We start from the raw sequence: 21,007 nt of genomic DNA, 5'->3' as shown, positions 1-21,007 counted from the left end.
ATCAGTATGCAATTCCTTGAGGCCGGGAAGTAAACCCGAGAAAAAAGAGAAGAGAGAAGATGACTGCGGTCCACAGGGGAAAAACTCACATTTGGAGGTGTTCACTTCCAGCCCCATATCCTTCAGGCGCGGCAGCAAGACGAGCAAGTCTTGCTCCACCTCTTCCGGTTTGCCCCCAATGGTACCATCATCGAGGTACCAGATGTTAAGAGGGGACTTTAGATCGGTAATGACCTTCTGGATTGCGAGGCTAAAAGTGAGTGGACCCAGTGGATCCCCTGCTGAGCCCCCACTTGTGACAAAATCCGGTCAGTTCCGTAAAAAAGGTTGGAAGGTGAATGATAGACCTGGTGAAGAAAAGAATAGAGCGTAGGAATTTTCTCCTTAGCCTCACCCAGCAAAACGTCCCTCTCCACTGTGTTAAAAGCGTTTTTTAGGTCGAGTTTTATAATGACGCTGCCGGCATTCTCCGGTTTTAATGCAAAGGCACGTACCGCATGTATCGCCGCTTCGCACCCCAATTGCGTCCCAAAACCCACCTGATGCGGCTGAAGATAAGAGGCCATCTCCCCTCTCACTGCACGGCACCCAAGCTTGGCCACGAGTCGACGGAAAGTGCTCCCCACGGCTATCGGTCTCAGTCCCCCTTCTTTCTTATTTAATGCTATGGGCACTATCCATATATTTATTAAGACTTAAACTAAGTACAATATTAATAAAAGCAATTATTTATTAAGTGTTATCTTGCATCCAGTCTTTCAAACACGCATTCAGTGCTTATTGTTTATTATCATTATATTATATCATTTTATTTTTCTTACTAACTAATATAATTCCCATATTTAGTGTGATCCCATCAGAGAAACACTTTATACATATAATCGTAATTATTTGCTTCGAAAAATAACTACTCCTCGAAATAGCTGTCAATAAAATTAAGTAAATAATTTTACTGACGCATCGATCATAAGCGTTTATCCTTTTTTACTATCAGTAGTTACTTAATCATGTATCTTATTTTCAAAAAAGTTACAAATTGGCTCAAGATGAGACCAATCTAGATGGGATAACTTCCTCACAAATATACCTTTCAGAAGTAAACCTCTATTGAAGCACTGCTCCGGCTATATAGGTCTACCGAATGTAATTTATTATTAACACGAGTGACTGGCCCTTACATCTATGAGGGCTATAAAAAATAGCTAAGAAAATATGACAAAATTATTCTGTAAAAGGGATATTTCACGATGTTGCTTATGAAATGCCATTTTTCTAATACTTTGAGAAAGCGATATCTGGTCTGGTTATATTTAATTATTCGTGTAACAAATTGTCCGTACATTTCGAGCTATACATATTATCAAACTTTACTCATTCGATTGAGGTAGCCGCCATACAAGGCGAAAGGATTTCGTAAGTATATAAGGAAAATGCTCAGCGTTGCAATGCAAATCGATGGGAAGTTATATGTACGCCCCGCCACCAAGTTGTGTATAGGCATAAACTAGGAATCATCTAGACGGAGTTTAGAGCAATTATTTCATGAAACCGATGCTGCCAAAAATACAGGGGTGCGGGGGACGAGGTGAGCGAGTCCCGTGCCGTGATTGGTCCATTCAAAGATACGGGCGTCACACAAAGACACTTTGACTCGAAAATGGAGTAAAATTACCGTATATTTGTGGCAGAGGGGGTAGCGCTACTATGCTCAGTAAGGAGGATGTCTTGTCTGTGTGTGTACCTTCACATGTGTGCGATCTAATAAACCTTGTTAGGTCCTTCCATGTCTTCCGCACTGCGCAGCATCAGGTAGTAGCTGTGGACGCACAGGATGCAGTACGCCAGGAAACCTGCCAATAAATAGATATGATAGAGCGACTTTTCTGCAGTCGCCATCAGATATATATGGGAGCGGCCGATGCTCGCAAATATCTGAACTCGCCTCTATTGTCAAGGCGTTAGAATGCGTGTTCAGATATTTTTTTGCACCTCGGCCGCTTCGATACAATGACACGAGTTGGATAAAAATATAAAGAAAGGACGCTTATCAAGAGGAATTTCGGACCTGCGTGTTCCGTAAGAAACTACTGCTCAAAAGTAAAATTATGTTTGAAACTTAATTTTTTCCAGAGTCAGGGTAATTGCTAAAAATAGCAAAAATAATTTGTATGTTCTAAGAGTAAAGGAACACGGGATGCAGCCACACAATAGGACCAATAGAACCAAACTGCAGTTGTCTCGAAAATTTGGCCACGCCTTACAAACAACAAATGCTAGCGATGGGAGTTAAAGATCCTGATCTGTTACGAGTCGGAAATGTAGGCTAACATTTGTAAAATGGTAAATAAGTACGAACTATCCTGCTAAAGCCCGGCCATACAAATGCAAACCAAAAATTTGTCACTGAACTATGCACCTATAGTGCAGGGAATAGAGTTGATTTTTATTTGATAGAAAATTTATCAAAACAATAGATATGCAACTCTGTTCCAATTGCATATGGTTTAAATTTTATCGAATTGTAGAAGTACTATAGGTAGGACCTTCGGTCTTGGGAGGCTACAGTGAACGCCATTAGACACTCACCAAAGACCAGCACAGCCTCCAAAAAGGCGAGGAACACGTCGGAGCCCGAGCCGCTCAGGCCGCGCATCGCCGCCGTTATGATGATGTAAAGCAGGGCACACACGTACAGTATACACATGATGTACACGTACGCGCGGAGGACCGTCATGTGACGCTGGAAAAAAAAAGTTTATTCAGTAACATAAAGTAACATTTCAATATTATCCATGCTCTTTTTATGTATACAAGATTCAAGTCTTAAGAGACAACCGCTCTTCCACAGAGGTTAAATATATAAATAAGTTTTTATTAAACATTTCGATCTGATCAAGCTTTTATCGCTGATTGTATTTTTACCCGACTACGGCAACGCAAAAGGAGGGTTATGATTTTGACCGGTACGTATGTGGGTATGTATGTATGTATGTATGTTCATCTGTTCCCTCATAACTTCTAAAGTACTTATTATAATTAAACTGTGGTGCCGAGGAACAGAGTATCCGACATATTTTCCAAGAGTGCCCATCTACTCGATATACTGGAGGCCCCCCGGAAGACCTGATAAAACTGAACGACGAAGCTATCAAGTGGATTAATTCTCTGGAGTTAGATTTATGATATCTCTGTATCTGTAAATATAATGCCATACGATTAAATAAATAAATAAATTATAATTTAACAAACGATGTGTCATTCGAATCGTCTTAATCGTCCGCTGGTTATATGCTATATGGCGTCACAAAAAAATGAACACTACACCCTCTAGAGGTCATAAAGTCACGAACCAAAAAACTAAAATAAAGTAATGATGATGTGTTATACATCATTGGAAAGAGCTCAATTAGCACATTTCAAATATATAAATATTGTTAGCTTTTGCATCCGGCTTTGCTTGCATGCGCCAGATAAAACATTAATTTATCGGTTAGGTGATTCGAACTATGAATCTACAAGCGCTCTGGATTCTATCCGCGTGTTACGCGACTACAAGAAGGTTTTTGCAAAATAAATTTGTTTGGCCGCTATACATGGTGTTTTTAATGTCCTGCAACATTTTATAACGTGAATAGGTATAGAAGTCCTGATCAGCCAAAATGTATGAAACAGTCAATTTTTTTACAAGATACGTACGCGTTCCGAAGCCGGGCACCTTCGGCGCCCTCGTACTAAAATTCGTAGCCCGACGTACGCGTTCCAGAGCCGGGCGCCTTCGGCGCCCTCATACTAAAAGAGTCGGGCGGAGCCCGACGGACGCGTTCCAAAGCCGGGCGCCTACGGCGCCCTCATACTAAAAGAGTCGGACGTAGCCCGACGTACGCGTTCGAAAGCCGGGCGCCTGCGGCGCCCTCATACTAAAAGAGTCGGGCGTAGACCGACATACGCGTTCCAAAGCCGGGCGCCTTCGGCGCCCTCATACTAAAAGTGTCGGGCGTAGCCCGACGTACGCGTTCCAAAGCCAGGCGCCTTCGGCGACCCAGTACTAAAAGAGTCGGGCGTAGCCCGACATACGCGTTCCAAAGCCGGGCGCCTTCGGTGCCCTCATACCAAAAGAGTCGAGCGTAGCCCGACATACGCGTTCCAAAGCCGGGCGCCTTCGGCGCCCTCATACTAAATGTGTCGGGCGTAGCCCGACGTACGCGTTCCAAAGCCGGGCGCCTGCGGCGCCCTCATACTAAAAGTGTCGAGCGTAATCCGACGTACGCGTTCCAAAGCCGGGCGCCTTCCTCATACTAAAAGAGTCGGGCGTAGCCCGACGTACGCGTTCCAAGGCGCCCTCATACTAAAAGTGTCGAGCGTAACCCGACGTACGCGTTCCAAAGACAGCCGCCATCGGCGCCCTCATAGGCACTAAAGAAGTCGGGCGTAGCCCGATATAGGCGGCGCTCTGCGTGCATTTCTGTACTGAGGACGCCCTCGCAAAAGTAATATAAAGTGACTTCAAAAAGTTAGTAACGAAATCATGACCCCAAAATTAATTAAATAAAAAATAAGTTCAAAAACTAAAACCCGACTACTGCAAATCGCGCTCTAAAAATATGAAACAAGATAGAATTCTTATCTAAAATTGGACGTAGTTTAGCGTAAAAGATCCATCCTCTAAAATTTGTCATTTAAATGAACGACTTTTCCGTTTGACAGAAAGTTCAAATTTCACTAACAGATTTTTGTGGATTGGATCTTTTACCCTAAACTATGTCCAATTATCAAGCAGGAAATATTATAAATGTTACCATTTTTTTATATAAAAATACAACGTAATATAATTTACTGATATAATTTATTTTTTATATATTTACAGAGATTCAGAGGATAGCCGTGGTCGGTCGTATGCCACATTACTTTTAAGTTTATAATCGTGGCATACGACCACGGCGATCCTCTGAATCTCTGTAAATATATAAAAAATTCAGTAAATTATATTACGTTGTATTTTTATATAAAAAAATGGTAACATTTATAATATTTCCTGCTTGATAATTTTAGATAAGAATTCTATCTTGTTTCATACTTTTTAGAGCGCGATTTGCAGTAGTCGGGTTTTAGTTTTTGAACTTATTTTTTATTCTGTCAACAGGTTCTTTCAATCGGTATTAGAATATTGAACGAACACGTTAAACCTCATATATTTACTGCGATATTGTACTACGAGTAGATGGTAGACGCTATTAATTAGCGTTATTAATATACGTGTGTCAAATCGAACAAACCGTTGGTAATCGTTTGTCGCTATCCGTCTATTTGAGTGCATTTCGTTTTGTTAGAGACTAAATTTAGCGATCCGGTACCAGAGGGAGTAGATGTGATCTCCTTCCTTACCTTATACACAGCATATAACAAGGCCAACGCCAGTAGGACGTGCACCGTGGTCAGCACGGCTGCGCCTATAGCGATCCGGTACCAGATGCAGTAGAGATGGTCCCCTTCCTTACCTTATATACAGCGTATAACAAGGCCAACGCCAGTAGCACGTGCACCGTGGTCAGCACGGCTGCGCCTATAGCGATCCGGTACCAGATGCAGTAGAGATGGTCCCCTTCCTTACCTTATATACAGCGTATAACAAGGCCAACGCCAGTAGCACGTGCACCGTGGTCAGCACGGCCGCGCCTATAGCGATCCGGTACCAGATTGAGTAGATGTGGTCTCCCTCGTCCTCGATGGTGCCCACGTAGGAGCCAGCGTCGTGCGCCATTAGTGAGGTCACAATTAAGAGGCAGCCTGAGGCGATCTGAAAAATAAATAAATATTTGGTAAATTAAAATGTATTTTATTGTAAAAAATTACATTTTTGATACAAGCTTTTTATGACTGACTGTACTTTTCCCTCAACCGGCAACTAATACTCCTCGAGACAATTCTAAATCCAAACACAATTAGGTTATGTTGTTTTATCCTCTAGCCGCCCAGAGACCTATAAAAAGGCCATCGTTCAATTGATTGATTGTTGTTTATGTTGTTTTTGTAAACATCCCTTCAATTGCATTTTGAATCTTTCTTATGACAAAACAAAATTGCTTCTGTCTTGGCAAGTTGTGGTACGTGGGCGACTATAGGTTATCACAGTCAAATAATGATGTCTCGATAATGTTTTCGCCTCTTTCTAGGTATACAAGCGTCGACAGAAACAGAATTTATTTCGTGGCAAACGCGAGTTAAATTGGCACACAGAAAGCTGAAATCCTTCACATCATTATGATACATCAGCGAATCGGAATAATGAAAAAACCGGGCAAGTGCGAGTTGGACTCGCGCACGAAGGGTTCCGTACCACAATGCAAAAAAAAACAAAAAAAAGCAAAAAAAAAACAGTCATCCATCCAAGTACTGACCCCTCCCGACGTTGCTTAACTTTGGTCAAAAATCACGTTTGTTGTATGGGAGCCCCATTTAAATCATTATTTTATTCTGTTTTTAGTATTTGTTGTTATAGCGGCAACAGAAATACATCATCTGTGAAAATTTCAACTGTCTAGCTATGACGGTTCGTGAGATACAGCCCGGTGACAGACGGACGGACGGACGGACGGACGGACGGACGGACAGCGAAGTCTTAGTAATAGGGTCCCGTTTTACCCTTTGGGTACGGAACCCTAAAAACAACTACTAGAAGTATTTAACAACGAATATGCTCTGGTTTAACTGATGACCATAATACTAATACCTAAATCAAGCCTATTATGGATCGCTTTATCCACATTTATCCACGTGATAAAACAAATGTCACTTTTTAACTCTGCGGGATAGAAAGAGACGAACACCGTTTTATCACGCTGTCACGTAGACAAATACGACCATCGTATCCGTACAGAAGTCTATTTGTGTCCGTGGAGACCTAATAAAAGCTTCTACTACAAAAAGAAGCTCCAAGTAAGCGCTGTTGCATTTATAAATCTATATATATAAATGCAAGTGTCCTGACTGACTGACTGACTGACTGACTGACTGATTCATCAACGCAGAGCCGAAACTACAAAAGATAGAAAGTTGAAATTTGCACACTAGATTACATTTATAAAGTGTACAAGAGATAAGAGGCGATTTTGAGAAATTCAACCCCTAAGGGGGTTAAAAAGGGGATGAAAGTTTGTATGGGGTTCAAGTTTTATTTTAAGCTAGGAATTTGAAACTTCGTAAAAAGATATATTATTAAAATACAAGAAAACTAATTTCAGCGTTTTTGAAAATTCATCCCCTAAGGTGGTGAAAAAGGGGTTGAAAGTTTGTATGGATATCAAATTTTTTTTCGAACGCGGGACTTGAATCTTTGTATTTGGGGATATTATTAAAAGACAGGAAAAGTAATTTCAGCGTTTTGTAAAATTCATCCCCTAACAGGGTTAAAAAGGGGTTGAAAGTTCGAATCCATTACAAATGCTTTGAAACTTCTTAGAAAGGCGTAATAGCTGATTAGAAAAAAAAGTAATTGCAACGTTTTTGAAAATGCAACCCCTAAGGGGGTTAAAAAGGTGATGAAAGTTCGTCTTGGGGTGCAAATTTTATTTTAAGCTAGGAACTTGAAACTTTGCAAAAAGGTATTAAATTAAAATACAAGAAAACTAATTTCAGCGTTTTTGAAAATTCATCCCCTAAGGTGGTGAAAAAGGGGTTGAAAGTTTGTATGGATATCAAACATTTTTTCGAGTGTGGGACTTGAATCTTTGTATTTAGGGATATTATTAAAAGACAGGAAAAGTAATTTCAGCGTTTTATAATATTCATCCCCTAACAGGGATAAAAAGGGGTTGAAAGTTTGAATCCATCACAAATGCTTTGAAACTTCTTAGAAAGGCGTATTAGCTGATTACAAAAAAAAGTAATTGAAACGTTTTTGGAAATTCAACCTCTAAAGGGGTTAAAAGGGGATGAAAGTTCGTCTTGGGGTGCAAATTTTATTTTAAGCTAGGAACTTGAAACTTTGCAAAAAGGTTTTGAATTAAAATACAAGAAAACTGCCTTCAGCGTTTTTGAAAATTCATCCCCTATAGTGGTGAAAAGGGGGTTGAAAGTTTGTATGGATATCAAACATTTTTTTTTCAAGCTTTCAAGCTAGGAACTTCAAACTTGGTAAAAGGGCATTAACATTATATTAAAAGTTTGTATTATAAAGTTTGCATCGATTAAAATTATAGGTACTCAAGATGTAAAATGTTCAAGATAAAAGTCCACGCGGACGAAGTCGCGGGCAACAGCTAGTATGTTTATAAAACCTGTTGCTTTGCACATGATCTTGACAATAAGCAGTTTTTATTGAAGGATATCGCAAGGTCTTGCGTGAACGGTGCTATTTAGTCTATTATAAAATGTTTACACTTTATTTAGTATATGTACAATCTCTCACTTCGAACGTCATCGGGACAAACAACTACATACTAAAACTTAATTGAATATGCATTTATATTTTGCGTACTTTTTAGTTGTCCGTAGCAAACTTACTACTCGGAATACTTATGACATCATTTCACAGTCTGACCTCCCAGGCTTTTTTGCATGCATCTATATTTACCTACTTTAAAATGGTTTTGAGTACATTGGTAAACGAGTCAAATAAAGAACACGGTATTTGATCGGTAGTACACGAGAGCGCCGCGACAGTGTTTTAGATTTTTTATTTTTCTAATAATATTAATCAGAAACAGACGGGGACCAATCAATCAATCAATCAACTACACCGACGGCGGACTATGGCGGTACACTCATGCCAAGCCTACTAAATAAACACATTCTGAGCAAAGTTAAAAGATTTCGTCCCCTCCGATCCAGCCTTATTATATCTATCTATGTAAAGGCAATAATAGGCATTAGAAAAAGTACAATAAGTAAGTATCCGAATATTGATAAATTTTATGAAATGATAGATGACTGACCGTTGTTACAAAACTGTTATTCCGTCTGTGTGTCCATTTGCTGTTTAAATATTTATATATAATGGCAAATTATCTCTAAATGGACATTGTATTTCATGAATTTATTTAGTGTTATGCTTCTAATACTCTATGTATTCAAACACAATTGACATTGTTTATAAATAAATATCTTGTATCTTGTATGCCTGACCGATATCAAATATGAAATAAATTATTACGCTTGTGGGCTATCAAGTATTCATTGATTGATAGTTACTCAACATAATTGAACAGAATACTTAAAAAGGATGACTCATTCCCTATTTATTGACGGGTTGAAGGCAAAGGGCGGTTCCAGACTTTCCTTATTATGACTCATGTGTCATGGTAGACAAATTTTACACCCGCCTTGCAATGAACAGATTTCTGAAACAAACTGTTGACGCGTAGGCGGTAAATACGGCTCTATAGTCTGACTTTTATCATATAAAGATTCTGCACTTTGAAGTAAAATAATACGTATCTAACTCCAGGGCACATAACCGCCGATATCATATTATACGTAAATATGGGTTGATGATGGTTGGGAATGATGAAGGAATAGAACCGCACATAAAAATAAAATGGAGATAAGAATTCTAAATTTAACCTCTTGGGGTTCAATGTCCTAATACTAGTACAAATTAGCTCCAATGAAATTTAAATCTTAATGGAATGGAATAGAGTTGCTTTTATTTTGTTTCGTTCGATTTTAAAACAAAACGAATTGAACTCTATTTTCTAATACCGTTGATTCAAATTCGATTGCCAATTTTCTTTGTATGGTGGGCCGCTAGAGGTTAAATTTGATGCTGATAGTTTCATGTATGGACAGGACTGTTAATTGTGGTTACTCTCCAATATTAAATACCTACCTGCACTGTAGCACTGTAGGTACTTGTGCTGCACAAAATAATTAATAGTAGGTCCTAGGTACAACAGAATTAGAGGGATAACGATCGCTCTAATGCACGAGTCACATGACGCTTTTCCTTTTTTTTACACGACTGCCCAAAAACAGGAGTGTATTTTTTTTATTCAGCAAGTAAGCATGCAATGTGCTTATATGAACGCCAAATAAAGCTATCCTAAATTGTAGGAGGCATATAAATCTTCTCGCTCTCTAGATTGTGCCTTACTGACAGCTCGAAGTATTCGTGAGCTGAACGCTTGAGTGAAACACCACAGCCTGTAGAAAAATGTTATAACTCACCAAATGCATGACGCCGACGACTCTGGCGCCGCTCTCCAGGCCCATGCACCAGCAGAACGACGTGATGTGCGGGAGACCCATGCTCTCTTCCTTGTGGTCCCTGGAACAGAACAATACCATTATCAGGAGGTTTTTTTGTTGCGGACACTATATTCTGTATCTTTAGGTATTTCAATAAAAGTAAACAAAATCTACCCTCAAACGGCTCCTTAAGCCAGTTGAGGGTAGATGAAAACATTACATGATCAAATAATGTAGGTTAAAGTCAGGTCGTTCAGTGACAGATCCAGGCGGTTTTGTATTTGGTTGGTTGACTAATAAATGTTATAACTACCCGAAAATGTACAAATTGTTAATTTTTATTTAAATACAGACTATGGGTACTTATAGGATATTATATTTATAACACAACATTCGGGATTTGCCACGAAGAATATCGTAGAAAACCCGGGAAATCTGCCGATCCTAAATAATCATTTGCTACAATTCTTTGTAAACTATTCCCTCATTTATTGTATAGGTACATTTCATTTATTTACTTTTAAAGGGAAGCAATGTTGTACATGGACAAATTTAGAGGTACGGAAAAAAAGTTTAGTTACTAATTTTGAAATAACTTTAGGTGCTGTAATCCAGTAAATAAACCTTTTTTTGCGTTCCTCTAAATTTGTCCATGAGTATAATATGATAATATCCAGAAAATGATCGGACAAATTACAGTAAACGAACTGACATTATGGTCATTTTAGCGTTTAGGACATAAAAACAATGATTAATAATTGTTTAGAGAAACTCACTGCCTAGCTTCCGCGGCCATTGTCGGAGATGCACTGAAATGCATCTGCATCTGGGCAATTATCTGCCATATTGTTACCTACATACAAATTATAAATGGCTGCACAAAAAGACGCCCTTCGCTCGATCTATCTTGTCTTGACTAGGGTTAAGTTACGAGCGGATTGCATGCTAGGTTCCTACTCTAACTATAATACCGTAACTTTATATCTACATTTATACGAGGGAAAATCGGCTATTTTTTATACAGTGACCTTTTTAAGTACCTCGTCTCGTACAGTGTTTGTTTTGCAACAAAACAGAGCCAACAAGGGAAATACTAATTGATAATTGCGTTTTTATTATAATACCATTTATACCTTATTACGCAAAAGTCTTTCAATATGATCTACACCTAGCAGCATACTTAAAGACGAAAAAAATTACCTTACATAGATTGTGATTTTCGATGTTTTCTATGTGCCAAATTTTCCCCGATTTCGGCGTTGGTCCTATAGTAAAAGTTGCCTAGCATGACCTATACATATATTAACCTCGCAAAATATGACTTAGGGTTGAGAAAAAACCCCGTACTTATATACAAAAAGCTCTATGAGGAAAATACCTAAGTGTATGTTGGACTATTGTTGGTGAATCTGGATCCATTGCACGCGTAATTGTGCACACGCATGTAGGATACGTCATCGAGCAGATAAAAATAGAACAATCACCTTGCTGCAAAATGTTTGTTCCTTGGGGAAATTTTGGGGAAAACATCATCTTAGTCACGGGAATTTGTAACATAGGGTGGTATTCCACCTGTTCAATTTCTTTAGGGAAATGAATTAGAGATTCACTAGATATGAAATAGTAAAGATATGTGACGTTCCACGGCAAAAGGTACCATTGCCCCGGTTGAATATTGGAGCTGTGTTAATAACAGCGTAAGCGCGAGCCGCTATAAGGTACCTTTTGCCGCGGAACGTCATATATCTTTACTATTTCATATCTATTGAATCTCTAAATCATTTCCTGAATCGCGCCGTTTGTCCAATGTCAGTGCGTCTCACTCTCTCATTTAAGCAAAATCGAATGCCGCATGTATCCTGATATAGCCCTTCAGTGGCGAAAGCTGCGATCTGTAGACTTGGACCACTGCTGCAACAATTAAGTACCGTTATACAGGAGCCCAAGGTCACACGTCTCGTTAATTGAGAACCGTTGGAATATGGAAGAATTAAATGTCCTGATAAAAATCCTGACATCACCCTAAAAATCCGGACATTTCTTTTTACAGAGATTTGGCGTAGCTTGAACGACGACCCGGCGGCGCGCTGCTCTCTGCGGTGTACTGTATCGTTGAAAGAAATATTATTGTTTTCGTTGATTACTTACTAATACTTTTATGTATCTTTTCATTCATGAAAACTGTGTTAACTTTGTAATAAATATATATTTAAACATTGTTTTATAAGGTCGTTCCTAAAAGTCCGGACACTTGCCAAGTCCGGCCGCAATCCGGACAAAGGGTCAAAAATCCTGACATGTCCGGACAAATCCGGACGTATGGCAACCCTAACCGGGTAGAGAGCCTACCGCGAACACCGAAGTTCGCAAATTGCGGGCATCTTTCTCGTTTACTCCAATTAAGGTATTAGGTATTAGAGTGTAGACAAAGATGGCATTTTGCGAACTTCGGTGTTCGCGGTAGGCCCTCAGGATAGTCAGGATTGACGACACGGTGGAATGGTCTGCGAACCCGTGGCGTCCCCCAATAACGGTAACGCGGGCAACGCCGCAGGGGATGTTAGTGGGTATTCTCTCCCCCTCCCTCTGCTTAGCAGAGGGAGTTATGGGAGGAGCGAGTCCCACATACCACCCCCTCCCATGAATGAGAATGCATTTACCCCTGCGTCAAAAAAAAAAGAAGGCCCGCAGGATTAGACTCACCGGTAACCACAACGGTAATCTACACCATTTTTTTTTCAATATTTTTCACACGGCGCTGTTTGGCATGTATTTTTTGCGAGCCCTACATGATACGTAGGTAATAATAATAATATTTCATACAGAATGGTCAAGAACACGAACCCCGCCCCGAAGAGTCAACACCCCGCTCTGACGCCGACTGTCTAACCTTGGTGAAGTGTGCCACAGTTTCGTCGTGTTGAGGACATGAGGACTCAAAAACAAAGTAAAAAAAACATTGTAATTTGTACTAATATCCCCATTATCCGCTCTTGCAACGATGATAAGATAAAACCAGTTTACTTTATACAAAGTGTAAGTAAACAACTGAGACATATTTTTAGTAATTTAAAATTAAGTCTAAGATGTTAGGGATTATGAGAGTGTAGGTAACTTCAATTGTATGGGAGCGGCTTTTTGGCGGCGGGTTAGTGTGGCTCTTAATAATGTACTTACCTAGTATCAAATAGCTGTAAACAGTGGCGGATTTGCCCTTAGGCCCAGTAGGGGCGGCAAATTGTGACAAAAAATTTCGCCGATGGTAACAAGAAATAACTTAAAATGTAGTCAATAATAATATGATGGCCTGGTCAATGCTATAGGGCCCGGGGCCTAGGGCGGCAAAGACTACAAATCCGCCACTGGCTATGAACATTATGAAGAGATTGAATTAAGCATCTGAGAAGATTTAATAAACAACTCATAAAAGTCATAAACACACATACTTTGCATTTGCACATTCCAATGCTTTAGACAATAAGGCATTAACCTATGTGACCTACAAGAATCCAACTAACTTAGACAATGCACTCTGTTACAAAGCCGTAAGGTCAAAATTCGTTTGTCAATTGATATCCTTTGGACAATGTTTGTCGGCGATTATAATTCAACCTTGAGACAGTGCTAGACTTATGGTGTTGTGTACCTATAGCCTAAATTACAATTTTATTATTTAGGAACACATTCCATTTGAAACTACCTACATTAAATTTCATTTTTATTATCAGAAACTAGGTACAAACTTACAAAGGCATTTATGTTAAAAACAACAGTTCATTTTCATTTTATTTTTACCTATAATGACAGCGTTTTACACAAAAATAAAACGCTAATTAAATAACTTACCCTATTCGGAACCTAATAATAATATTGAGAGTGGCAACACTGTTGTCGGTCGTATTGTCCTTTTCTAGCATATACGTCCCTCTCTCTCCCACACTCCCACCACACAGCAGTTTGCTTTTTGGCGGTTGTCGCAAAAACAAATTTCCAACTCATTGTCTCAAAATTATACATATTTACACCAGGCAGGATTAAAACTTTAGGTTCCGAATAGGGTAAGTTATTTAATTAGCGTTTTATTTTTGTGTAAAACGCTGTCATTAAACAACTGTACCGCTATTCGGAACCTAATAATAATATTGAGACGTGTTTGTTATCGCCTGGTGGTGGGAAGACGCCAAGCCAATGTGATTATACATGTACTTATTATGTATATGTAATATTATTATATTATGAGTGTTTAATTAATTATGCAGTACACCCTTTATTTTAACACCTGTGAGGAGAGAGGTATTTAGTAAAGCATACAATTTGATATTCCATTATATTATGATACTAACTTAACATTTTATATACGTACTTAATGTACTTATAAATGTTCAAAAAGAATAAGTGAGTCACCACAAGGGTGCTATACTTAAGTACTTAAATGTATGTGAAAACTAGGTAAAAGAAGATGTGATAAGTCAGTCTACTCTTCAAGGAGCATACACATCTGTTATAAGGAGTAATGTAATTCAAGTATGAAAAGATGAAAATAATAAAGTACTAGAGTAGTTTTTATTTATAAGTCGCAATTATTATCAAATTTGATAATAATTATCTATAATAGTAAAGTAATCAGTTGCAGGAATATAACAAGGACAGGACATTTCTTATTTCCAGAATCCCTCGGGCTTAAGTAGACGAATATTTTAATTATTCGTTATATCACTATCACCACAAACAGAGTTAATAAAATTAGGTACTTATTGAAATGTCATAGGGAATCACTAAATTTATTTAATGACTGTAAGCCATATACTTGGTTATAGGTTATAGTTATAGCTATAAAATGCATTTAACCCTTTTAAACGCTTTACTAACGAGAACGCAAGTCAGTGTACATAAATAAACCTTGCTTAAAAGTGTGAAGGTTACTATGAGAGCTTAAGCCACAACACTCATGTGTTCACTGCGCTGTGGCACTAGTTATGACGCTTTGTGGTGTTCTTGTGTAGAATTGCTACAGAACTTTATCAATAATATTTGCAGAGTCATTCTAATTAAATTCATGTTTAGCTATCATAACCTTAATTTTACTCAAAAGTTTGTATATATGTAGTAAGAGTAATTTCTTAGTGGTTTACTTTATCTGGTGCCTACTGGTAGACATAAGCCTTAAAACTTTATTGGTTCTGACCGCTAAAGTGGCATAATTTCTGTAAACTATTCATAGACATTGCTTAATTCTGAATATTCAGTTTTCTCTATTCAGTGTGTAAATTATAAGGAATCAGATACTTGATTCGAAACCCTAGCTCATCGCATAGGTGCTTTTAACCGAAATACAAATTTATGTGCTTATTTCGTGATTTTACATTATTTGCTGTGGGAAACCAGGGGGTTCCCTACAATTTGCCGGGCGCCTGTGGCCCCAAAGCCAACAGCGCAGAGGCCCTTTAAGAGGGAGCTATTTTATCCAATGCTAGAATCAACACTTTGTCGAATCTATTAGATATTCAGGTATACTTATCCTCCTTATGAACTAAGGATAATTGTTACTTGTTCATATTTCAATAATAGCAAGATTGTAAATTATTTTATATTCTGAAATATAATATTACCTAATTTGGGCCAGTGTACTTTTGTATACTATATCTCTGGCCTACTACCTACTATAGGTTAGTCTAATAACATCCCGCCTCCTGGGAGGCAATATACAGAGTTCTTGGATATATATTCACGATATCGCTAAGTGTGTGGACCTAGTTTTCCGACACTTGACTGCATGAAATTATTGTGTAAATTTTTTACAGGTCTCGAGCAAGAAGGGTACCTATATATAGGTTGACGTCCTTAACTTGTGGATTTGGTAATAGGAGCAAGACACAGACGGGGTGTAAATTAATTGATCCACCATGTTTCAAGAGATTCATGTGCATTGATGCCTTCAAGTTACACTGTACAGACAGACTATATAACTCTTTTGCAGAGTTTTGCCAACATATTATAATAAATGACTGCATTTGTTTGGGTGTACTTGTTCCACGACAAAAACATATTTATATATATTACAATGTATTTTTGAAAAGTACTCTTCTTTCAAAATAGCTTCGCCTTTTCGCAAGGCTTGCTGCTGTTTCACATTGTGCAAAGCAAACAGTATCGCAATGCTATAATTTTGTATAAATTGAGAACTAGAGGGTCATGCCCTAGACGTGACCGCCCAGAAGTTATACTAGAATCGTTCTTGCAAACCATTAAGTCACTGTTTATTAAAAACCTTATGACTGGGTACATTACATTCCACGGTGGGTACATTTGTTAAACGTATAGTATCAAACTATGACGAATAATGATAAGTGAATTAAGTGATAACAATATTTGGTCCGTGCATAGAAGCACGTGCCCTTGAGATTAGTGCATGGGTAGTTTAAAATAAACTTAATCTGTGCATAGGAGCACTTACGATCAAGGTGATTCGAATCCTCAAGGTTCACAAGGCAGACATAAGGGTGTAAAATAAAGCATTCATAAACGCCCCGTTAGGTCAGTTTTGTATATTTTTATTTCCAACATGCTTGTGCAGCACATGACAATTTTCCTATACCATGCCAGTCAGGGATATAATAATTAAATAGGTAACCTTGGTTATGTCGTGTACCTACATAGGTAGGTACTCGTAAAAATGTTAACTGAAAGACTAGTGCTCTCGAGGCAAATATAATTTATATTAATTTCTAGTCTGTCATAGCAGGCATAGACTTCAAAAGTTTTTAGATATTCATAGGGCCGCTAAACGGAACCCTTTGTACACCTTGAGCAGGCTGTTTGTGCTCTTGTAATTTTATTTTCACACCATGAGTGATATTAAACATAGCTTATTTCAGAATTGAACCGTAAGCTATGTTGTGTCGTGAGCTTAAGTGAGCCTGATTTAATTAGAGTCCACAGATTATCTGGACCTTGGAGGATTGACCACACCTTATTCTAAATATCAATATTCTGCCTGGGCTTATGGTCGAATTTAGGTGACTAAATCCATGCCACCCACGTTATGAGGCTTAGCGTCTCCAGACCACAATTTTATATTAGGGTGCAAAGATTTTTTCATCTTTAAAATAAAAATGAGTCGAGATAGGCCTGGAATCTTAGGTTATTTTATACCTATTATATTATAATTTTAGAAATGTTAATTAGTCCAATTTTGGGTTTAGCCAATAGGGTGTCCGGGACCCTTAAAATAGATTGGTAAACAAAAATGAAACCTCGAATAACGAAGCCTATTTCGACTGATTTTTACCCAGAACATTATTTTGTTGGAACCCTTTTCACTTGTCCTTTGTCCAAAAGGAGGTATTTACATATTCATCTTTGTTATATTTTTATGATTGTGGCCTACTCGCTCGCCTGTGTTATAAGCATATCATTTAATTTCTGACATGCCTTGCGCAGGCTTAACTATATAGGTTGTAATATCATCATCAATAACTTGATATCAGTTTGTGAATGAATCAAAGATTCTTTGGCACACCTTACGCAGGTGGAAACATGGCAGCCTTGCGCAGGCTTAAATAGGTACACAACATATTGGTTTCATCACAAATAACTTGACGTTAGTTTGTGACTGAATAAAAGATTCTCTTAGGCACACCTTACGCAGGTGGAACCATAACAGACATAGCTTAAGAATATCATTCAAATGAAGTTTATGTACTATTTATGTAGGTAGGTGGGTAGGCTTAAAGATTGACCGTCTTGTATGTACCTATAGTTACATATAGAATGAATAATCAAGTTATTCAAATCCAAAATAATACAAGCACATATAGCAACTACATGCAAGAGTTCTTTTAAGCTGTTAGTACCTGTTATTTATTTAAAGAGATACCTATCTACCTACATTTTAAACATTTTTTTTTTTTTTTTTTTAATCAAAGATCTAGTTGGAGAGATATAAATTGGTAGATAAGGAGTGAAATACTTAAGGATTTCCATGTCATTCTTGCGCAGAGCCATGCTAATCTCTCTCTTTATCTAGGCAGACTTAAGTTTACGTACTGCCGAAGTACTCACTTTCCACAAAAATAAATGCAATGCTTGCGATGTAGGTTTGTTCGTTACCTTGTGACCCTCAGAGCGGAAATAGAAGCCCCGCGAAGCGGGGCTTCGTCGACTCCTAAGCGGGTACACGTTATTTATCAGCAAGTTTACTACCAAAAAATTTATTTTGCAATATTATATTTAACCCGGAACGGGATAAACCGACAAGTTGCTGATAGATACTTGGACAGATAAACCCTACACGTCTATAAGCTTCTACCTTAATACGTAGGTTCTACGTAACACGTATTAACTATCCGATCCTTTCGTATTCGAAAACACAAATCACTTGAAAACTGAAGGGTATGCCTCCACACATCACCATTTAAGTGTTATACCTAATTTCAACCGTTATTATAGACACACAAAGATTTAAAGTAATAAGTAATAAGACTCAGAAGAGACTTAATGTAGGTATAATATTAATTAAATTCTAATGGTGACAAGTGCACGCTTTACCAGCTCGATGTGTTTTCTAACATTATGTGTTTTAGTATTTTCATTAGCATAGCCATGGTGCGCGCAGGCAGCCTTTGAAAACTTACACATTACTATTCCGGATCGTTTTTATTTGCTAGATAGTTTAACGGACACTAAATTTAAATATTTATTTCGAACGGCAAAAGCCGTTAGAAACTGTTTTTCAATATAGTCAGCTAAACTGAGGTACAAATTCAAAAACTCACCAGCAGTTTAGCTTCACGACCTTCCAGATGGAAAAACAGCAAGCCAATGAGTTGGAAATTTGTTTTTGCGACAACCGCCAAAAAGCAAACTGCTGTGTGGTGGGAGTGTGGGAGAGAGAGGGACGTATATGCTAGAAAAGGACAATACGACCGACAACAGTGTTGCCACTCTCAATATTATTATTAGGTTCCGAATAGCGGTACAGTTGTTTAATAAATCATTAATTTTAATTTAATGTCTATTTTTAATTTATTTCCAATTGCATATCATAAACCCTGCATACTGCATACCAGGGATGTTGCGGATGCAGATTTTTAGACAGCTGCAGATGCGGATATTTAAAGCCTCACATCTGCGCCGGTGGACTGCGCACTGGAAGAGGCCTATACCCACTAGGGATTCATTCGTAAAACACATATTATAAGTTTTAGTTTTATTTTCAAATTTTTATGTAAACATTTTACAATGAATAAAGGGCTTTTTACAAGCTTTTATTTACTTTCACCTGACCATTGTCTGTAATCAAATCTTGCAAGTTAAATTTGATCCACTTCCCGGTTTCCGATTGAGCTTTAATTTTGCATGCATGTATAAATTGGATGACAATGCAATATTATGGTACCATTGAGCTGATCTGATGATGGAGACAGGAGGTGGCCATAGGAACTCTGTGATGAAACAACGCAACTTGTGTTTGGGGTTTTAAGAATTGTCACAATGAGTATTAGTTGTCTGCCATAAGAAAAGTACAGTCAGCGATAAAAGCTTGTACCAGAAATGAAATTTTTGCCAAAAACTTATATATTTTTATTTTATTTATCTGTGCAGGTGGATGTCAAGATTACTTCAAAAGAAATTAGTATCTGGGACAATTCCTGGACCTAGGTCCATGTCAAAAATATTGGGACAATGCTAGGATGATGATGATTAATAAATAAGTAAATTTTATTATGTAACATGTAAATAGTCTATAATTCACTTGATCTTTGTAGCAGAGATCATTACAAATTTATTTTCTTATTCAACCCATTCTTTTCAAGTATTTCATTTCTTCATTCAAGTAGGTAATAGCCTACATTTTTATTAGACACCTATAATATTTTGTAGTATTGTAGCAAATATGTAGTAGCATTATAGCATTGGTAATTGTTTATGCTACTGAAAAAATTGGTAATATTTTGCGAGCCCATGTATTTGCTTCAGTATATCAGAATGATGCTATAATTTAACACCAACTAATTTTTTGGAAGTATTCTAGAGAAATAACATTAGTTTCATTAGTTAATAATCCATTTGTTTATGCTAAACAGGCTGTGACTACATATTTTTGTTTGTCTCAACTTAAATGCCAGAGTTCAGTAAAAAAATGTCTGTTATTTATCTAGATTCTCAATTCTTTGCTTCTGACGACAACAGTGAGATAACAACTCCCAGCCACGGCCGGGTCTTAATAAAAAGACTAAATTTACACAATCGATTCAATGCAAATGTAAATAACATATTTAAAATTACTTACTTTTCAAAAAATTACAACGCAGTTCGTTCTAATCCAATTGTTTTATATTAATAACACTTGAACAGTTCACGTAAGCTTTGTTAGTTTATAATTTCACTGATTTTGTTCACGCAAAATTCACGTAAACACACAAAACACGAACGTCTGTGTTCGACTGCACCGCCAGTTTTCTGTTTTCTTTCATCGAACACCTTCCCGCCCCGATATTTTGGTACAGAGCGAAATAAAAGATTGACGTAGGCCGTGGGGTGAAAGAGAAACAAGAAACAAATCGTGAAATCCCAATGACGTCAGCTTGATAACGCGTGACGTGCGATGCGTTTTGTTCACTATGCGTTTCGTTTGTCCTTTATGAATGACGTATTTTGTGGACTAACTTGCAACTTGGAAATTTCAGTTTAATTATAGCCCGGCTAGTATTTTAGACTCTGGAAAAGATTACTAGCCTTGGCCTCAACTGTGGCTTGAGGTTGGAGCATCTTGATTTTATAACGAAGCATTACGGGTGGCTTATGTCTTACCCCTCATGAAAAA

At 37.9% G+C, this 21,007-nt stretch overlaps 1 protein-coding gene across 1 annotated transcript; it reads right to left on the bottom strand.

Moving 5' to 3' along the window:
* Positions 1-653: 653 nt before the first annotated feature.
* On the bottom strand, positions 654-20,640 carry LOC134671194 (uncharacterized). The gene is made up of 5 exons (XM_063528981.1): positions 20,474-20,640; positions 10,162-10,261; positions 5,609-5,794; positions 2,587-2,740; positions 654-1,850 (listed from the first exon to the last, which is right to left on the bottom strand). The coding sequence occupies exons 2-5, from the start codon at positions 10,240-10,242 to the stop codon at positions 1,759-1,761; spliced, it is 513 nt and encodes a 170-aa protein (XP_063385051.1). The 5' UTR covers positions 10,243-10,261; positions 20,474-20,640; the 3' UTR covers positions 654-1,758.
* Positions 20,641-21,007: the final 367 nt, after the last annotated feature.

The sequence above is a fragment of the Cydia fagiglandana genome, chromosome 15 (assembly GCF_963556715.1).
Source record: "Cydia fagiglandana chromosome 15, ilCydFagi1.1, whole genome shotgun sequence".
NCBI classification, from domain to species: Eukaryota; Metazoa; Arthropoda; class Insecta; order Lepidoptera; family Tortricidae; genus Cydia; species Cydia fagiglandana.
The sequence above is the reverse complement of the archived record's forward strand: the minus strand, read 5'-3'. Positions and strand labels throughout refer to the sequence as shown.

Bases quoted from the DNA above. Each gene is read 5' to 3' on its own strand.
- LOC134671194 (XM_063528981.1), bottom strand. From the start codon at position 10,242: ATGGGTCTCCCGCACATCACGTCGTTCTGCTGGTGCATGGGCCTGGAG. The intron at 2,741-5,608 runs GTAAGGAAGGGG...TTTTTTTTCCAG, and splicing joins TGTTATACGCTGTATATAAG to CGTCACATGACGGTCCTCCG. The intron at 1,851-2,586 runs GTGAGTGTCTAA...ATTTATTGGCAG, and splicing joins GGAGGCTGTGCTGGTCTTTG to GTTTCCTGGCGTACTGCATC.